This window comes from Uloborus diversus, chromosome 10 (assembly GCF_026930045.1).
Source record: "Uloborus diversus isolate 005 chromosome 10, Udiv.v.3.1, whole genome shotgun sequence".
NCBI lineage: Eukaryota > Metazoa > Arthropoda > Arachnida > Araneae > Uloboridae > Uloborus > Uloborus diversus.
Genome location: NC_072740.1, coordinates 42,537,938 through 42,554,565, shown reverse-complemented (window position 1 = coordinate 42,554,565; position 16,628 = coordinate 42,537,938). Strand labels below are relative to the sequence as shown.

The window sequence follows — 16,628 nt, the reverse complement described above, 5'->3', positions numbered from 1 at the left end:
TGCCCCAGTTCATCAGATCTTGACTTTTAGAATCTCCATATTTTGAGGAACAGTTCTAACTTAGCTAATGATCTTAAAGCAGTTCCGTATTTTTCCGATGTCTGTCTCCCATATCTTTAACCCATATTTTACTATCGTCCTGTATATAGGACAGCTCATATTTATTGCATTTTGGCAAATGCTATCACATTTTTAACTCCTGGTTTGGTATTTTCATAATCCCTACGTTTGATGAGTGCCGCAGAAAAAATTTGAGAGTTCAACTATAAATATTTTTATTTTATATTTATTTTTGAACTTGACGATTTTTAGCAGTTTTATATATACATAATTTAATATTTAATTAAAATGATTGTGTGGAAAGTATGTCAAAATCCTTTTTCAATTTTATCATTACTAATCACATACATTAGTATTGAGTAAAATTTGTGAAGATAAAACTGCATTTAAATAGATTTTATGAAGGTTTAATTAGCCGTCCTGTAAATAGGACAATGGTAAAATCCCCTGCTATGCGCGCTCCATACAAACCTAGCTGAATTTTTGGAAAATAGAGTGGAAAACTTGATTGTTCTCTTTCAAAACTCAATACTATGTAGTTTTCTCACAACAAGAGTTGAAACAGCAGATTTTTGGGAGGTCGTAAGGAGTTTTTTGTTGACTAATTTATCATGAGCATTTAATACGTTGTGATGCTACCTTCTGGAGTGAGTAAAAATATTTGCTGCTCTAAGTGTGAACGCTGATCTCAGAAGCAAATAATGTAAATAAAGGTACATGTGGCATATTGAGTAAGAAATTATTAACAACTGAAATAGCTGTAGAATATGTAATGTCATAGAAGGATGAAGCCAAGAGAGTGACCTTGACTTGAAAATATTGCCACCTGATACAAATATAGTCACTGATGATGAAGAAATTCATGAAAATGATTCTACCATTCTGTATGGTCACGCTGATTTTGACAAAAAACTTGAGCAATTTGACTCCTTGAGCAATAAACATTTCAAAGGAATCAACACTAATGAAGAAATGAATATATCAAAACAAAAACGGCCTAAGTGTGCACCAAAGTTTGCATAGGTTTGTGAATAATTTTCAAAGAAAATCGTCATAAGATATTTTTGGACATAATTTCAGGAAAACACTCATGAAACTTTTTGAGATTGTGGTCGAAAATATGATGAAAGCAGTAATGGGGAAGATGCTCCCGATAAAGGAACAACTTTTGTTCGTCAAACTATGTCATGAAAGTAGCTCTTTCATTTTAAACTATTTTTACATTTTGATGATAAATCTACTATTGATTTAGATAGCTACTGTAAAGTTCTCCTAATTTATAATTTGTTGAATGAAGCTTTTCAAAAAAATGATGCGTTTTTTGAGCATTCAATCATTGTTGAAATGATGGCCTTTTATAAAGCAAGTAATAAGTATTCCTGTCCTAAGAATAACCACAATTTTTGTTTGCAAACATCAAACGTGAAACACTTTTTGGGCATACTGTTATGTATCGGATATTATAAAATGCTCAGTGAAATGGGGAAGATGCTCCCGATAAAGGAACAACTTTTGTTCGTCAAACTATGTCATGAAAGTAGCTCTTTCATTTTAAACTATTTTTACATTTTGATGATAAATCTACTATTGATTTAGATAGCTACTGTAAAGTTCTCCTAATTTATAATTTGTTGAATGAAGCTTTTCAAAAAAATGATGCGTTTTTTGAGCATTCAATCATTGTTGAAATGATGGCCTTTTATTTTGAAAAATAGAGATGAAAAATTTACGCAAATAGGACACTCGTGAAGTTTGGTAGTAAGCTCTCGATAGTAAACTCTTTTGATGGCTACAACTTCCATTTAATACTATATCCATTTAATATTATTAAGGAGCACAAAAAAAGAGGTCCGATTCTGGAAATTGTTTTGACTGTCATAACAAAGCTAAAAAGATGAAAAATGAAAAGAATTACCCTCAGATAACAACAGTTAGTAAATAATACAGTTGTTCGTAATTTGCTTTCCATTATTAAAAACTCCAGCAAGGCACAAAACAAATTTTTTTGTCTTATAATATTTTTGTTAATCTCAGAAACAAATAACTATTTGAAACGGAAACAGTAAGGGAAATTGGAATGAGAAAATGTCCCTTAGATCCATCCAAAATCATGAAAGTTATGGGATCTAAACATTCGCATGAATCAAAAGATCGCAGCTGTTGGTTGAGATGATGACAAAAAAGTATCACTCATGAGCCATAAAATGGGTTTGTGTGTACCTCTAAACATTACAGAAAAGCAACTGTCTGTTCATCAAAAAGGGACTCTAACCATACAGCCTTTTGAAGTTGCAGACTGACAACATTTTAGCATCAAATTGGAAATAACACCGATATAAGTTGAAACATTGTACTAAGAAAAACAATGGCAGTTCATGAAAAAGTTTTTTCTACCATTTCACACGTACCAGAAAGCTCGAGTGAAAAACCAACTATACAGTAGTGGATTGTACCATCGTCCTATATATAGGACAGCTTGTATAATGGAAATGAATGCATATTTGGTAATGTTTAAAATTTTATGTGCATTCCTGAGATCTCCTTAGTCTGTAATAGTAATTTGTATGAAAAATATTAAGTTTTTCATAATGCGGTAAAATATGGGTTAACACTGTCCTTCCCCATCCATTTTTTTCTATTTTCATATACTTATATCACTTTTATAATTCCATTCATTTTTTACTTCCTTTTTCAAAAAAAGGAAGTATTGTATTCGCGAAAAAAATTTCACTCAAAAATCGGCCTTAATTTCCATTTTTCTCACCCCCGGATGAATGTTGAGTTTTTTTTTTCGACCCGACCACTCGTGGATATATGCCTAGGAACCTTCAAACAACCGAAATATCCATTTTAACGGCCCCCGAGTTAATTACAACGACTTTTCACGTGACGTCCGTATGTACGTATGTATGTGCGCATGTGTGTATGTATCTCGCATAACTCAAAAACGGTATGTTCTAGAAAGTTGAAATTTGGTACGTAGACTCCTATAGGGGCCTAGTTGTGCACCTTCCTTTTTGGTTGCATTCGGATGCACGTAAGGGTTTTTTTTTTTTTTTTTGCCCCCTTTTGGGGGTAAATCATTGTTAATTTCGATGTAAAACTCAAGTGGTGTTATAATTTGTCGGACACTTGACGATATATCGCCAGTCTTTTGGTCGCCAAGTTTTATCGCCAACTTAGCGACAAATTTGGCAATTTTTTAATTTAAATTTAATTTCAATTTGGTCACTGTTGGTGATATTTAGAGAGTAAACAATTGAATCACATTAAAATTTTCAATAATGGGAAGACGACATTAAATTGGAGTAAAAGGAAGTCATGTGATGCACACATCAGCTCGTTTCTATCTTGCTTTGTTTATTTCATTTCCTGATGTTTTTTCTTCCATTCAGGTTTTCCTTTCTTGCGGTTCACGGTTATTGACATTTTCTTTTTGTTTCAGATTTGGCTTAGTCTTTGTCCGATTGAATTCTTTCTTTCGGCTTTACTGTGCCCGAGAGAGAGCTCCTGCCCTTTGTTTGCATTCCCATTGGTTCTTTATTGGTTTATAATGTTCTCATTGGTGTTTGGTTTATCCGCTATTTTTATCTTTTAAGCTATTTGCTTATCTAGCTCTTGGCTTTTGTCGGATGTCTTTTCATTCATAAGCTCATTACTTTTTGCACTGAAAAAGGCGTTCCTTGTAACGCCGAAACACGTGTCTGCAGTAATCGGCAGTTTGTGCTTTTTGACGTTGCTATTTCTTACTTTATTTTTCAGCACAAAGCTATTTATTTATCTTACACGCAGCTGTTTTCCAACAAAGGTTCAAGTTTGTTCAGCAACCCTTCAAACATGTAAGTCTGTCAAAATATGAACATTATTAAGAATGCGATAATTGTCTCTCCTTTTAAAGAGCAGGAAGTAACAAGTTACAATTTAATGATTCTTCAATAGAGCAGGAAGTTACAAGTAACAATGTAATGATTCTTTAATGAAGCAGGAAAAAACAAGTAACAATGCAGTGATTTTTCAATAAAGTAGGAAGTAACAAGTAACATGGTAATGATTTAATTGGTGCAGGAAACAACAAGTAACAATGTAATGATTCTTTAATGGAGCATGGAGTAAAAAGAAACAATGTAATCATTCTTTAATAGAGCAGGAAGTAACAAGTAACAATTTAATGATTATTTAATAGAGCAGGAAGTAACAAGTAACAATAATGTAATGATGCTTTAATAAAGCAGGAAGTAACAAGTAACAATATAATGATTCATTATCTTTAAAAAAGTAATTTCCGCTTTTTTTTTTTTTTTTGTAATACAGTAAGCACTGTCTTAACAAATAACTACAGCAAGTTACTGGCACTAGAGCACCGCTAGTAAAAAAAAATCGATTTCCAGTCCAGCAAAAAGTTATAAAGCAGATTTTAATTCGTTGCCTTTTTTTTTCTTGCTGAGCTGCGAAATAGATTCTTGTGCGGTGAAGCTAATCAGAACTACTTTTAGTTCTCACTTTCGTGGAGTACCTGTCAGAGTACAATATGTGGAACCGTAATTTACTATTATATGTTTTCTCTTCGTAAAGGGAAACAGGAAATTAGTTTCGACCACTCTTTCTCAATAGCACAAAAATCTTTTCTGATACTGTAGAAAGAAAGAATTTTTTTGAGCAAACAATCGTAAAATATTTTCAGTGAAAACTTTTATGTGGGCTTGAGATTTTCAAAATCAAACAGAAGGTACTTGTGAGAAAATTTGATTGCAAAAGCGCATATAGATATATAAATGTGTGCGTAGATGAATGATTTTGAAAGATAATTGTAAAACTTTTGTAGCGGATACTGTATTGACAGACCTGGTATGATAAGACCAAAAACTTAGACAGGAAGAAAAATAAAATCGAATTTGGGCTCTTTGATGCTAGACAAAAATAACATTTTTTGAATAAAAGAAACTAGTCAAAAAAATTGTATATTAACGTTGAACATCTTCTCAACATGAGTTCATTTTGGTTTTATTACAGAGGGAAGGGTGTTTTTTTTTTTTAACTATTCCTCTAGCTGTAAAATGGAGAAAAAGTAGACAAGCAACATGCTTCAGAGAGGGGGAGAACAACTTTCTAACGTGTTTTTTAGAAAAAAATTTAAAAAACAGTATTTTATGACTTACAGTATTGGAGAATAGTATTGCAAGTTTGAAACAACTTTTTTTTTCGATCATGAAATACAGTGATTTTTTTTTTCCATTACAACTGATGCTTTTTTACGTCGAAATGTTAAACTACTTTAAAAACAAGATAGGACTGCGCTATTGAAACAAGAAAAATGTTTAGCAACGAAAATACAAGAAAGTATGTAACTTCATAAAAAATATAACATCAAAAATAAATTTTCTTAGTTATCAGAAATTCGAATCAATTTCTGCTCTACCTGCCCCCTAAGTACGACTTCCGTATCTCTAAGCAGAAAAAATTTTGAAGTGCAACAGAGTCATTAAGTTTTTGTGGCATCTCTCGTTTGATTACAGTAGCTATTTTTTAGGCATACCAGCAACAAGATTTTGCAATACTCTTTATTTTCTGGGGCTAAGCTTCACATATGGTTTCCTTAAACTTCTTTTCTACATTTTCACACATAAAAAATCAGTTCCATTTGAAGAATACTATTTTCGGTTACTCATCCTGAAAAGTTCTCATAAAAGCAATACTTTTGGCCAGTATTGAAAATATCATTTAGATGTTTTTTAACTTTTAGTACATACCTCATTTTTGCAAGGAAATCACAAATTCACAAAGAGCAGGTAAACATTGATTCCATGTTTTGAAAAATTTCACTTTGAAAATAAAAATTAATAATTATTATTTGTAATCTCGAAAATGCAGCTTAAACAAATATGTTTGATTTTAATACAGAACTGTAACTCTTTGTGTTTTTAGTATACATTAAAATAGTATTTCTTTCGTCTTTTTTTTTTTTTTTTTTTCTTTTTAACGAGAATCCTTTAAAAATATCTACATAAGCAAAGCATTTTTACTGCTGACCATGCAAGGTGATTTGTTCTTAGAAATAGTAAGCTCACAAAACATGTATAAGTGGAATTTCTTGGAGATTTGCAATTGAATGATCCTTAACAATACCCTAACTCGTTTCGACCTGTTTTTACAAAATACATATGCAATTTAAAAAATCTAGATGCTAATTTGTAGGCCAGAGAACACCCGACCTCATCTGAAGGTCAAAAGAAAAAACGGAAAGAAAGAGAATATGTCTAGACATACCTATTAAAAATGGACTTTTTTCAAAAAGCTATGAATAAAACCAAGAAGTAGAAAGTTACCGACCATAAATAATTTCAAAACTAGTTTATACTTTGTCAAAACTTACAAGTTAGAAATATGATATCCCAATTGGTTGTTCAACCAAGAGGAAAAAATAGAATTACATCATACTGGCTCCTCGAAAGTGTCTGTATTCGATTTTATTGGCGTTGCTCCTAAAGCTCGCTCTCCGGAACAAATCTGATTGATCCCTTCATTATTCCAGAAATTGTCGATAGAGCACTTATTACTACACAATACAATATTATTCGAATTGAAAGAGTTACATAGGTTTGCAATCAGTCTTTCGTAAATGACTTTGAATATTATTTTTTTTTTCAGTGGTTTATTCTTCGTGTTATAAAGTTTCTTAAAAGTTAAAAAAAATGTTTGATTACCTAGTGTTGGTCTCATTATCTGTTGAAATATTGTCCATATTGACTGCAGGCTATTGTCAGTATGTCTTATTTGAACCTATATGCAGTACACTCTGCAGAGTTGAATCGCATGTTTGAGATACATTTCTCAAATTCAAAAATGCTCTTTTTACGGTTTATGTTTCAACTTGATAGAAAAACGACCTATAGAAAATTTATAAAATAGTCCAAACAGTTTCAGCACTTTTCCAAGCTAGGGAGTTCAAAATTAAGAAGAAAGATTTGAAAAATCTTACGATGGTGCTCCAGCCTTGAGGGTATTCTTTCCCATACTTAAGCAATGGTAAAAATATTAATCTTTCTTAAACACAAAGAAAATTTAATTTCCCAAAACTTATCGGATTTTTTGTTTAAAAAAGGATTTTTTCTGTTTAAATATTTAAAGAAATCTCGTCATTTTTTATTTCCTTCAGCGCCTTATAAGGAGAAAAAAAATCTCTGATGGATTTATTCTCCTGTGCTACGTTTACATTGCACTTCACAGAAAGAGTGAAAGATGAGTAAACAAGCCAAAATATCCAACTCGGAAAAAAATACCTGCATGGACTATTTTCTGATGGAACGCTTCCGTTAAAGCCATCGTAGAACTAATTATATTGCTTCTTTTGTATTCTTACGCTTTTTCCTTTGTCAATGGACAAAATTGTACTAAGTATATTATTGAGCTCTGCCGAAATCAGAACTAAATACTTCTTTTCCATTTACCATTTCATTCTTGTATTCATTGATGAAAATAAATACTATAATATTTAAAAATAATTGATAATTTGTTACGTTCATTTAATGAATTTTTTATTATTTAATTAGATATTTGATCATATACCATCAAAATATCTTTCTGATAAAGATTTTTTTTTTGGTCACAAATTTAAAAAAAACATTTAAACTAAAACTTTTATTTCAAAATATTTTCGTTGACGAAAAAATGAATATTAGTCTTTTTAAAAATTATTGCAACGTAAAAAATATCATTTACCTGAAAAAAAAATTGCTTGCCAATTTCTAACTTTTTAAATTCACTTTATATTGATTCAGTCAATACCTAACTTTTGCAGTGTTAAGTCTGCAAAAAACTCTGTTCCATTTTTATTCTTTTTTTTTTTTTTTTTTTTTTTTTTTTGCTTTTTCTTGAAGCAAAGAACTAAAAATTTATTTACATTCTCAATTATTAGTTTTTTAATATTTCTGTATATATATATATATATATATATATATATATATATATATATATATATATATATATATAAGCCTTAGCACTTAAAAACTTTTGAATTGTTTAAAGAATACCCTTAAGTTAGGAGAGCAAATCTGCCTTTTAGTTCTCGATTTATAGGTGCCTCAAATGTTACCGTAGGTGCTGAAATAATATCATAATCTATTTATTTACTATTATTTTTTTAAACTGCTAAAAATTCAACGAAAAATGAAATTTGATAATTGGATTTTAACTTTAAACAAACAAAAAAAAAAGATTCGTTCTAATTCAAATGTTCCTTCAAAAAGTATCAGGGGGAGGGACGACAGCAGACAGACCGGGAAGACAAAAAGGCAGACCGTACACGCATTCCCCCCCCCCCACCTCAAAATCCCTCTTTACAATCTTTGTTTTTCAATATTTATTTTAATCTACAAGTCCCGCTCCCCCCCCCTCACTCTCTCTTTTTTTATTCCAACAATATTTTTGCTATACATTTAGCTTTCTTTTACGTGCTCCTTTCTTTTCTTTTTTTTTCTTTTTTTTTTTTTTTTTTGAAATTACACTCTTAAATGCAAGAGTGAAAGGTTGTATAAAAGAGGGTTTGCATGTATTACTGTTTTCCGTCATTCATTGACTGAGAATAACTAGAGTATTTTTACATTAGCAAATGAGTCTTTGACCATGTCTTCCAAAAATGTATCATCATTTAAAATGTTTTTTACGTGTTCTTACCTATTTATAGTCGTATGTCCCATTTAAAATGCAATTTATTATAATTGACTCTGTATTCCAGTAGTAATTATTCATGGTTAGATGGATGTAGTATTAAAAGATTAAAGTAAGAACTTCTTTATTCTGCTAAAGGGGTGTTTAATTAAAAAACCTAATTAAGCACATTTAATGAAATGGATTCTCCAGCGATTTCGTGTTGAAAAAAAAAAAGGATTTTTCTCCTAATTATTTAACATTTTACAGCCTCCATCAGAAATTATTTTACTCTGAACTACAAACTGTGAAACATTTTAATTGCTACACTTCCACTAAAGGATGAATATAAAAGTCATTTAACACCATCTTGAATTGAGAATTTTGTTCTCACAATATTTATTTGCTTGTTTTTTACTAGTGAAAATTAATGAAGTGTTATTATAAAGAAAAAAATCTGAAGAGAAAATATGTTTTTCCCGATATCCATATCGAGCTAAGTGTTTAACAAAAAATATAAGAGGCATAGTATTGTCGTTTGCTGAGCAGTCATATGTTATGCTTAAAGGAAAAATCCTGTTTTTGAGCAATGTAACATTCTTAAAATTTCTTTAAACTAAGATTGGTATTGCACATGTGTTTCCTTTGGCCCTATAAAGCAATTTTACTACTAATACATCAATTTAGTAAAATGCGTACTTTAAAATAAGGTATTACGGTTCTGAAGCTGACTCCCGAAAACCGTTCTTAAATATGGGACCTTTAAATAAAACTAAAATTTAATGCATTAAAACCAATTTTCAATAATAAATGTTTTTTTTTTTTCTTAAGAAGAGTTATTTTTATTCCATAGTATTTTAGAAAATTGGCAATACTTTAAATATTTGTTTCATTTAACGCAAAACTTTAGGGACTGCTGTTTGGGAGCCAGATTAGAGGAACTTTACCTTATTCTTTAAGAATTCAGAAAGGTTTTGTGTCTTTCAAACTAAAATTACAAATTTCAGCAAAGACATTTATTTTTCCTCGAAGCAACGATAATGAATGATGATCTTTGGTGACTGAATTTCAGTTTTTGTTGTTGTTATTTACAATTTTTTCGAAATATTTCTTTTATACAAAATTATCTTTTCCGATTAATGCAGGAAAATTTTTAATTGATATTTTACACCACGATATTTTTTTTACATATTCTGGATCATTTTTACTGACTTTGAAATTTCTAAAGTTTTGTCAATTTATGAATTAGTTAATAACTTGTATTATTTTATTAATTCTGTTAAAACATTAAGTTATTACCTAAAACATATAGTAAAACGTATATATCTTTTAAAAAAATCCAAAGTAATATTTTAGAAAACAGTTTCAAACCTTTTCTTAATTTACGATTTTATTCGTATTCAATATTTACCTATGGCTCCACAAAAGTAATCGTAGCTATTACTGAGTTGAATACTTCGGCTTATGCAACTTTTAATAACTACCCCTAATGTTTCAGAAAGGCAAAAGGTAGAAAGAGATAAAATATAAACAAAAAAAAAATCACTTAACTCTGAGGTAAATCTGAAACAAAAAGAACATTTTAAATGAAAATTAAAAGTTAGAATGCAACTGAAAATTTTATTTTTATCCTATATACTCATTTCGAAAAAAAAAATTGTTCGTGCTTAATGATTGATTTTCAAAACAGATTTTCTTTATATAAAATATATCTTGTTTGGAGTTATCTGTTCTATTACAGCGTATATACGTTCTAATAAATGACAATACATATTTTACTGATATCATTTTATTTATTTTATTTTATTTTTACTTTTACTCGTGCATATTTTAAAAAACTGTGGCATTTAGAGCATTTGTTTTTTCAAGGTCGTTTTTACTTGAAAACGACCTTGATACAGTTATAGATCTGCTATAAATTAGAAAGGTGGTTTTCAAGTGATTTTGTTCCATCTAAGCATATTATCTAACAAATAGTGAATAAAAGTAAAATCACTAGTTGTAGATGGAGCACTTGTTGCAAATCTATCTGTGATATTGATTTTTTAAGATAGCAAAAATTGCGTCTTGTAGTATGTCTGATAGGTCTGCTTGATAATGCTTGCGATTAAAATATTTGGAGAAAAGACAATTCATTATGTGCAACGGAAGAGATTTTGTAAAAATATTCGGGCAAAAATTAGACAGTAAATTAAGAAATCTAGACTAAAAGTCTTGAAATTGCTAATTTAAGTTCTAAAATCATCCGAAAACAGAGCCAAAATTATGTTTTTACTGAAAATTAATGGACTCTTGAATAAATTTTGCCTTACGGGAGTCATTTGCATTCATGAAAATAACTGCAAATATTTTTTTAAAAAAGAAACAATTAATATCTCGTTTTTTTTCTTCGACAGCATCCCATTCTTCTGAAAGGACGAAAAGTTCAAATCTCATCTTCTGCGCAGTCCCTACTAATTTTAAATTCGAATATCTCCTTGAATTTTGTTTGTTTAACGTTTCAAACTTTTTATTGGCATTTTTTTTTTCAATAGAGATTGCTTCCTAAAATGAAATGTAAGGAACTTGGGGAGAATATAATGAGTTATATTTCGTATTTATCCTTTATTTTATTTTTTACTTCTAATTTCTTATCGAGATGCATTTTATTTTGAACATTTTTACAACTGGAAGTATGCATCTAGAACTAAAGGTTGCGAAAATAGAGGTCTTGCAGGTTAAACACGTTGTACAAAAGTAAACCAACTGGCGTTTTGATTTTCACTCAACGACAAGGCTGTGCGGGTACCACTTATTAAAGAATATTTGGGACCAGAACACGGCATTTACAAAGGTTCAGTATTAGTTACTAATACGAAATATTTTACTTTTGATTGCAAGAAATAGATAAAAATAATCTACAAAATAAATGAACCCATGAAATCAGTGAAATTGATAGTCATGAAATTATCAATACATGGTGTGAAACCTTTTGATGATCTTTTTAGAAAAGATAAATGGAACCAATGTAACAAATCAAAGCTTTGGTACAATCAAACGTGTCAGAAGTTGACCCCTAACGCCCTACTAGAATAATGTCCATGATTTCTATACGCTAACTCTACAAGGTGTTTTTCAACTCCTGGGCAAAACTTTAAAGGGTGATAGTACATATCAGGACAAGCAATAAAATGTCAAAAACAAGGGTCCCAAACGTCTTCCGAAGATCCCATATCTTGAAAGCGGCCACTACCGTAGCAACAATGTCGCTAACATTATTTCTATGCCGTTTAACACTTTCCAAGAAACTGATGGTATCAAAACAGACAATCTTGAGTAGACTGAAAAACACTGGTATCCATTGCGATGGATTGGATTCTTGTCGATTGAATTATTGCTGCACTTGATTAGCTGGGTTGTGACAGACAAGAGGCGTGTTATCTTTCAATGATGAACCCCGATTTAGTCCCAGTGGTCATAGGTAACCTATTTCACTCCATAACACGCCGTGTTTTGTTACGCTGCTAGAGGCGGTTATACTACTTACTGTTTTGTATTGTGTCATAACTTCCTAATAAAACAATATTTTGTTCTGAACTTGTAATCATTTTCTAATCTTCTCATAGGCCACATGCATTTTAAGTTTCGCAAAGATGTCTCGTTTTTTCTGCGTGATTTTTTTTTTTTTTTTTTTTTTTTTTGACAGAGTGTATTTCAATTTTTGAACACAGTTCAGTTTGCGCAACTTAATCAATCCCAATGATTACAATTTTGAGCTGAAAATTTAAGTTGAAGTCAAAGCATTAGAAAACATTAAATGAGATTCAAAAATAGCGATGAAAAATAGTTGTTCGTTATTCCAAAGTCTAAAGCGCCCTCTATCGACATTTTTTAAACTATATCTTCAAAATTTATTTTCAAGGAAATACTGATAAAAAGAATAATTTTAATGAAAACCGCGAACGAATCGACCAGTTTTTCCGTTTCGTATGATCATTTGAAATTTTTAAGCCTAAAATTTAATAGCTCCCATCTCCTTCGGAAGATGTTTGGGACCCTTATTTTTGAGATTATATTGTTTATCCTGATATTTACTATTACCTCTTTTAAAGTTTTTCCCAAGAGTTCAGAGACACCCTGTATACAGTTTTGGAATAGGAGAAGTGTTTCGACCACGATATTCTTATTCCTGTCAGAGCGTGTAGCTTGGAATTTTTTTTAATAATATTCGTGTGTAAATTTAATCATATGAGCATGTAATATAAACTATAACTGTATGGGCTTGAAATGTAGAATTGACCTCCGAGACCTTCCCTGGCGAAGGCGCAATGCACCATCACATCCGTTGACCACTATCGGCTTATGAACCCATCCATACGGGGCACCTGCTACGTGGACTCTTCGTGTGGTACAACCTAAGGTTTATTGTTTGAAGTAGGATAAATTGGGGACAAGAAAAGGCTCAAGTTTCGTTCCGTACATATTATCTTATCTTTTGAGTATTATAATCGCATGTTCATTATTATATTGCAAAATTCGTTTTCGTTACTAGATCTGTAAATACTCCCGTTAAGGGGGGAGGGGCACGTTAAAACAAATACAACCTGAAGAATAAAAAACACAATTCAATGTTGTTAAAGAATATTCACCATGAAAATAAATGGTTAGTAAATAAGCTACAAGTAAAATACCTAACTTATATTCCTTCTCCCACAATTGATCAATGAACTTAAGTTGCTTTACAACTAGTGATTTCGTCTTATTTATCTAAAAAAAACACCTTCAGTAAAGGAGTTCACAAGAATTTTGGCTTTTTTATAATCTTTCAGCTATTGTCGCAGTAGTATTTGCTATATGTGTGTTTCATGTTACACATAAGTATTTCTAAAAGATAAAAAAAAAAATGAGGGGGCTTACGTACATGCTCTGAAATAATTCATTGAAATTTTTGATGATCCCAAAGTCAAGCAAATATTCCTTATCATAAACACAAGATATCCTGATAATGTAGATAATATTCTCATCTTTTATACTATATCTCACGTAAAGAAAAATGTTATTTCCGAATCGAGTTTGGTAAAAAAAAAAGTCTTTAAGAGTATTACTTTAACTGTAACATTTTTCCTTAGTTTTGTATAAAAAAAACTGCGGAAAAAATGTGCCTTTTAACAATGAGATTACATTTGCAAAGAGTAATTAAAACTGAAAATGTGACTAATTACTGCTTTTTATGGGACTTGATCATACTACATTTTAATGCATTTAAATTTGGTAACTACTTTAAATGCGTCAAAACATTATATTAAACGTTCAATTAGTCTTTTTACCGCAGATTAAACTTTCTTTTTACTATTCCAATGAAATAAACGATTTTAATTGCATTCTGCTCAATATCTGTTTCAGTTAACAAATACGAACTTTTGCAATAAATTGCATTACTTTTTCTTAATTGAATGAAAAAATTTCTCTTTGTCATTCATTTTTTATTTTCGTTAAAAGCAAAATCATAGGTACACATTTTTTTTACTTACAAAACTTATTTACTTGGCATTGGATTTTTTGTTTAAAAACAATCTTTCTACTAACATGTAATAAAGAAAACCCAATCTTTTCGTATAGTGTCTAAATTTTTCTTCAATGCGTCCACCTGAAGACCGAATTATTGATTAATAAATTGATTTTTGCAAATAAATAAATGCGATGTATATATCATGCTATTTCGTCGTGGCAATTTTTCATAACATTTATCAATCAAATGAGATGAACTTAATCGAATTTCATTTTCATCATCACATTTCAATATCATTTGATTTAGTTTATCAATCAAGTGAAATTCAGATCATTTGATTTTGAATAAGAGTGACACAAAGATACAAATTTGCATTTCTTTGTCATTCTTATTCCATATCATTTGCTGGAAAATAATATCCATCACATTCTATTCTCCTGAATTTCCTAGATGGAAAAATAATAAATCTAACTCATGAAACAATGACAACCTCTGCTGGAAACAAAGAGCCAAAACATTTTTTGAGGAAGTCAAAGTCAACTTAACTAGAACAGGAAACTTCATAAATGAGGAAATTCTTAAATGCTGTTTTGTGTAGGTAAAAATACAATTAAAAATCTCTAATCACACATTTGATTATTTTTTTCTTTTTGACAGCGTGAGATTTTAATTATGTCTGCTTTTGTCAAAAATTTGTTTACTTAAAATGGAGGATAAGGAAGCTTTATATTTGCTTTTTAAAGGCTTTTAAGAAAGAGCTCCGGCTGGTTTCTTAGAGATGTTGAAAAAATTTAGTCACTCAAAGTGCAGAGCTAGTTACCTACTTCTTTTCAAAATAAGAATAATGATGATTTACATTTTCAGGATTTTTTTAAAATATTATAAAATATTTTATAGCATTTGCGAATATTTTTTCTTAATTTAAATTTACTTTTTGTACTTTTAATTGTGTTCAAACTTCTTTTTCAAGAAAAAAAATCAATATTGGCATGAACAGTCATTTTTTCCATAACCATTGAAAAAGCGAAAAAAAAAAAACACGCTAGATTTAATCAAAGTGAAATGAAGTAAAAAATAATTTTGATTATCTTTATTCATGGTAGTTTTCTCAAGCTGCTTTTTTTATTGAAAGTGTAGTTCATTTTTACTATCAAAAAAGTAGTAATTGTTGAGCTGTGTCTGACATGCCTCGAGTGAAAACTAAAAATTACAGTATTTAGATGCCATAGGTGAAATGTTTGGAAGTTGTAGTTCCAACAAAATGCTTGTATTTAAACAGAGAAATATAGTTTCCGAAGAATATTGAAGTAAACTATCACTTGCATTTTTTGGTATCATAAGCAATGTCCTTCTTTTTTTTATTTATACAGTTAGAATCCAACTTGAACGAGTTACTTGAGAGAGTTCCACATCATCTTCAAGAACCACTGCAAAGTTTATTAGAAATGGACGCTCGTCGAAGGCCAAACGCACAGAACTTCTGTATGGTAAGGCATTCATATCACTCACTTTTGTTGTCTTAAAAATACTATTCTTTCATTTCATTAACCTGTTACTGAGATCGTTGCAAATTTATTCATCAGTATGGAACTGTGAACCTTATTATTTCGATAAAATAGTTTCAGGATTGCTCTCAGTCACATTTTGTTGCGATTGCTATATTTATTCTTATTTACTTCGAAAAAAGGAAAAAAGTTGAAAAATGCTATATTTAGGAGAACGTGAAACAACGAAATAAAGACACAAACTTTGTAGTCAATTTGGATTCCAAATAACTGAAACTCAATTGCATATACTCAGAAGTGTATACACTCAAGATAAACATTTAGTGATAAACACTTAAGTATAATAATAATTTCCTGCTGTTTTATCTTGATAGCAAGTTTCTTAGAAGCAATTTCATGCCATTACCTGCCGACAAATTTAAACACAGACTATTCCCAATCCAATCCAAAACTAATACCAGATTTTTTTCATGTAGCATCTGATGAGAGGAAATCGGAGGAAAATTACTTTTCCAATATCCGTAATGTTTCGAAGCTGTGATAACTTGTAAATTACGCCATAAAACTGTTTATAAATAAGTTGAATTATACGTAACAATTTTGTTGTATGGTAGAAAAAGTCAGGGGGAATATTTTTCTTCGGTGATTCTGTTGAAACATGCCCATTTCCGCACCTTTCAAATGATCCTGAATAGCCAAGTCTAAGCTATCTCTTCAAGTTTAATGATATCCTAATTTCAGTATAAATGGATGCATTTACTGTTTCAGTTGTAAGTTTCAAATTTCCAACCCATTTTCTAGATCATTTTAAAAAGTGATAGAAATTATATTTTTCAACAAGATTTGTCGCTCTTTATTCAACGAAATTGGTACGTGCAAGTCAACTTGTTCATTTACGAATTTGTTGATTTAGTAACAAGATTCGATCTCCT

General features: G+C 30.3%; 1 protein-coding gene across 1 annotated transcript in view; it reads left to right on the top strand.

The window, feature by feature from the left end:
* LOC129231732 (SCY1-like protein 2) overlaps positions 1 to 16,628 on the top strand; it is a 347,631-nt gene that overhangs the window by 255,804 nt on the left and 75,199 nt on the right. Inside the window, exon 6 of the mRNA XM_054866094.1 lies at positions 15,562 to 15,678. Coding sequence (XP_054722069.1) covers positions 15,562 to 15,678 — 117 coding nt within the window. The remainder of the gene's footprint in view (positions 1 to 15,561; positions 15,679 to 16,628) is intronic.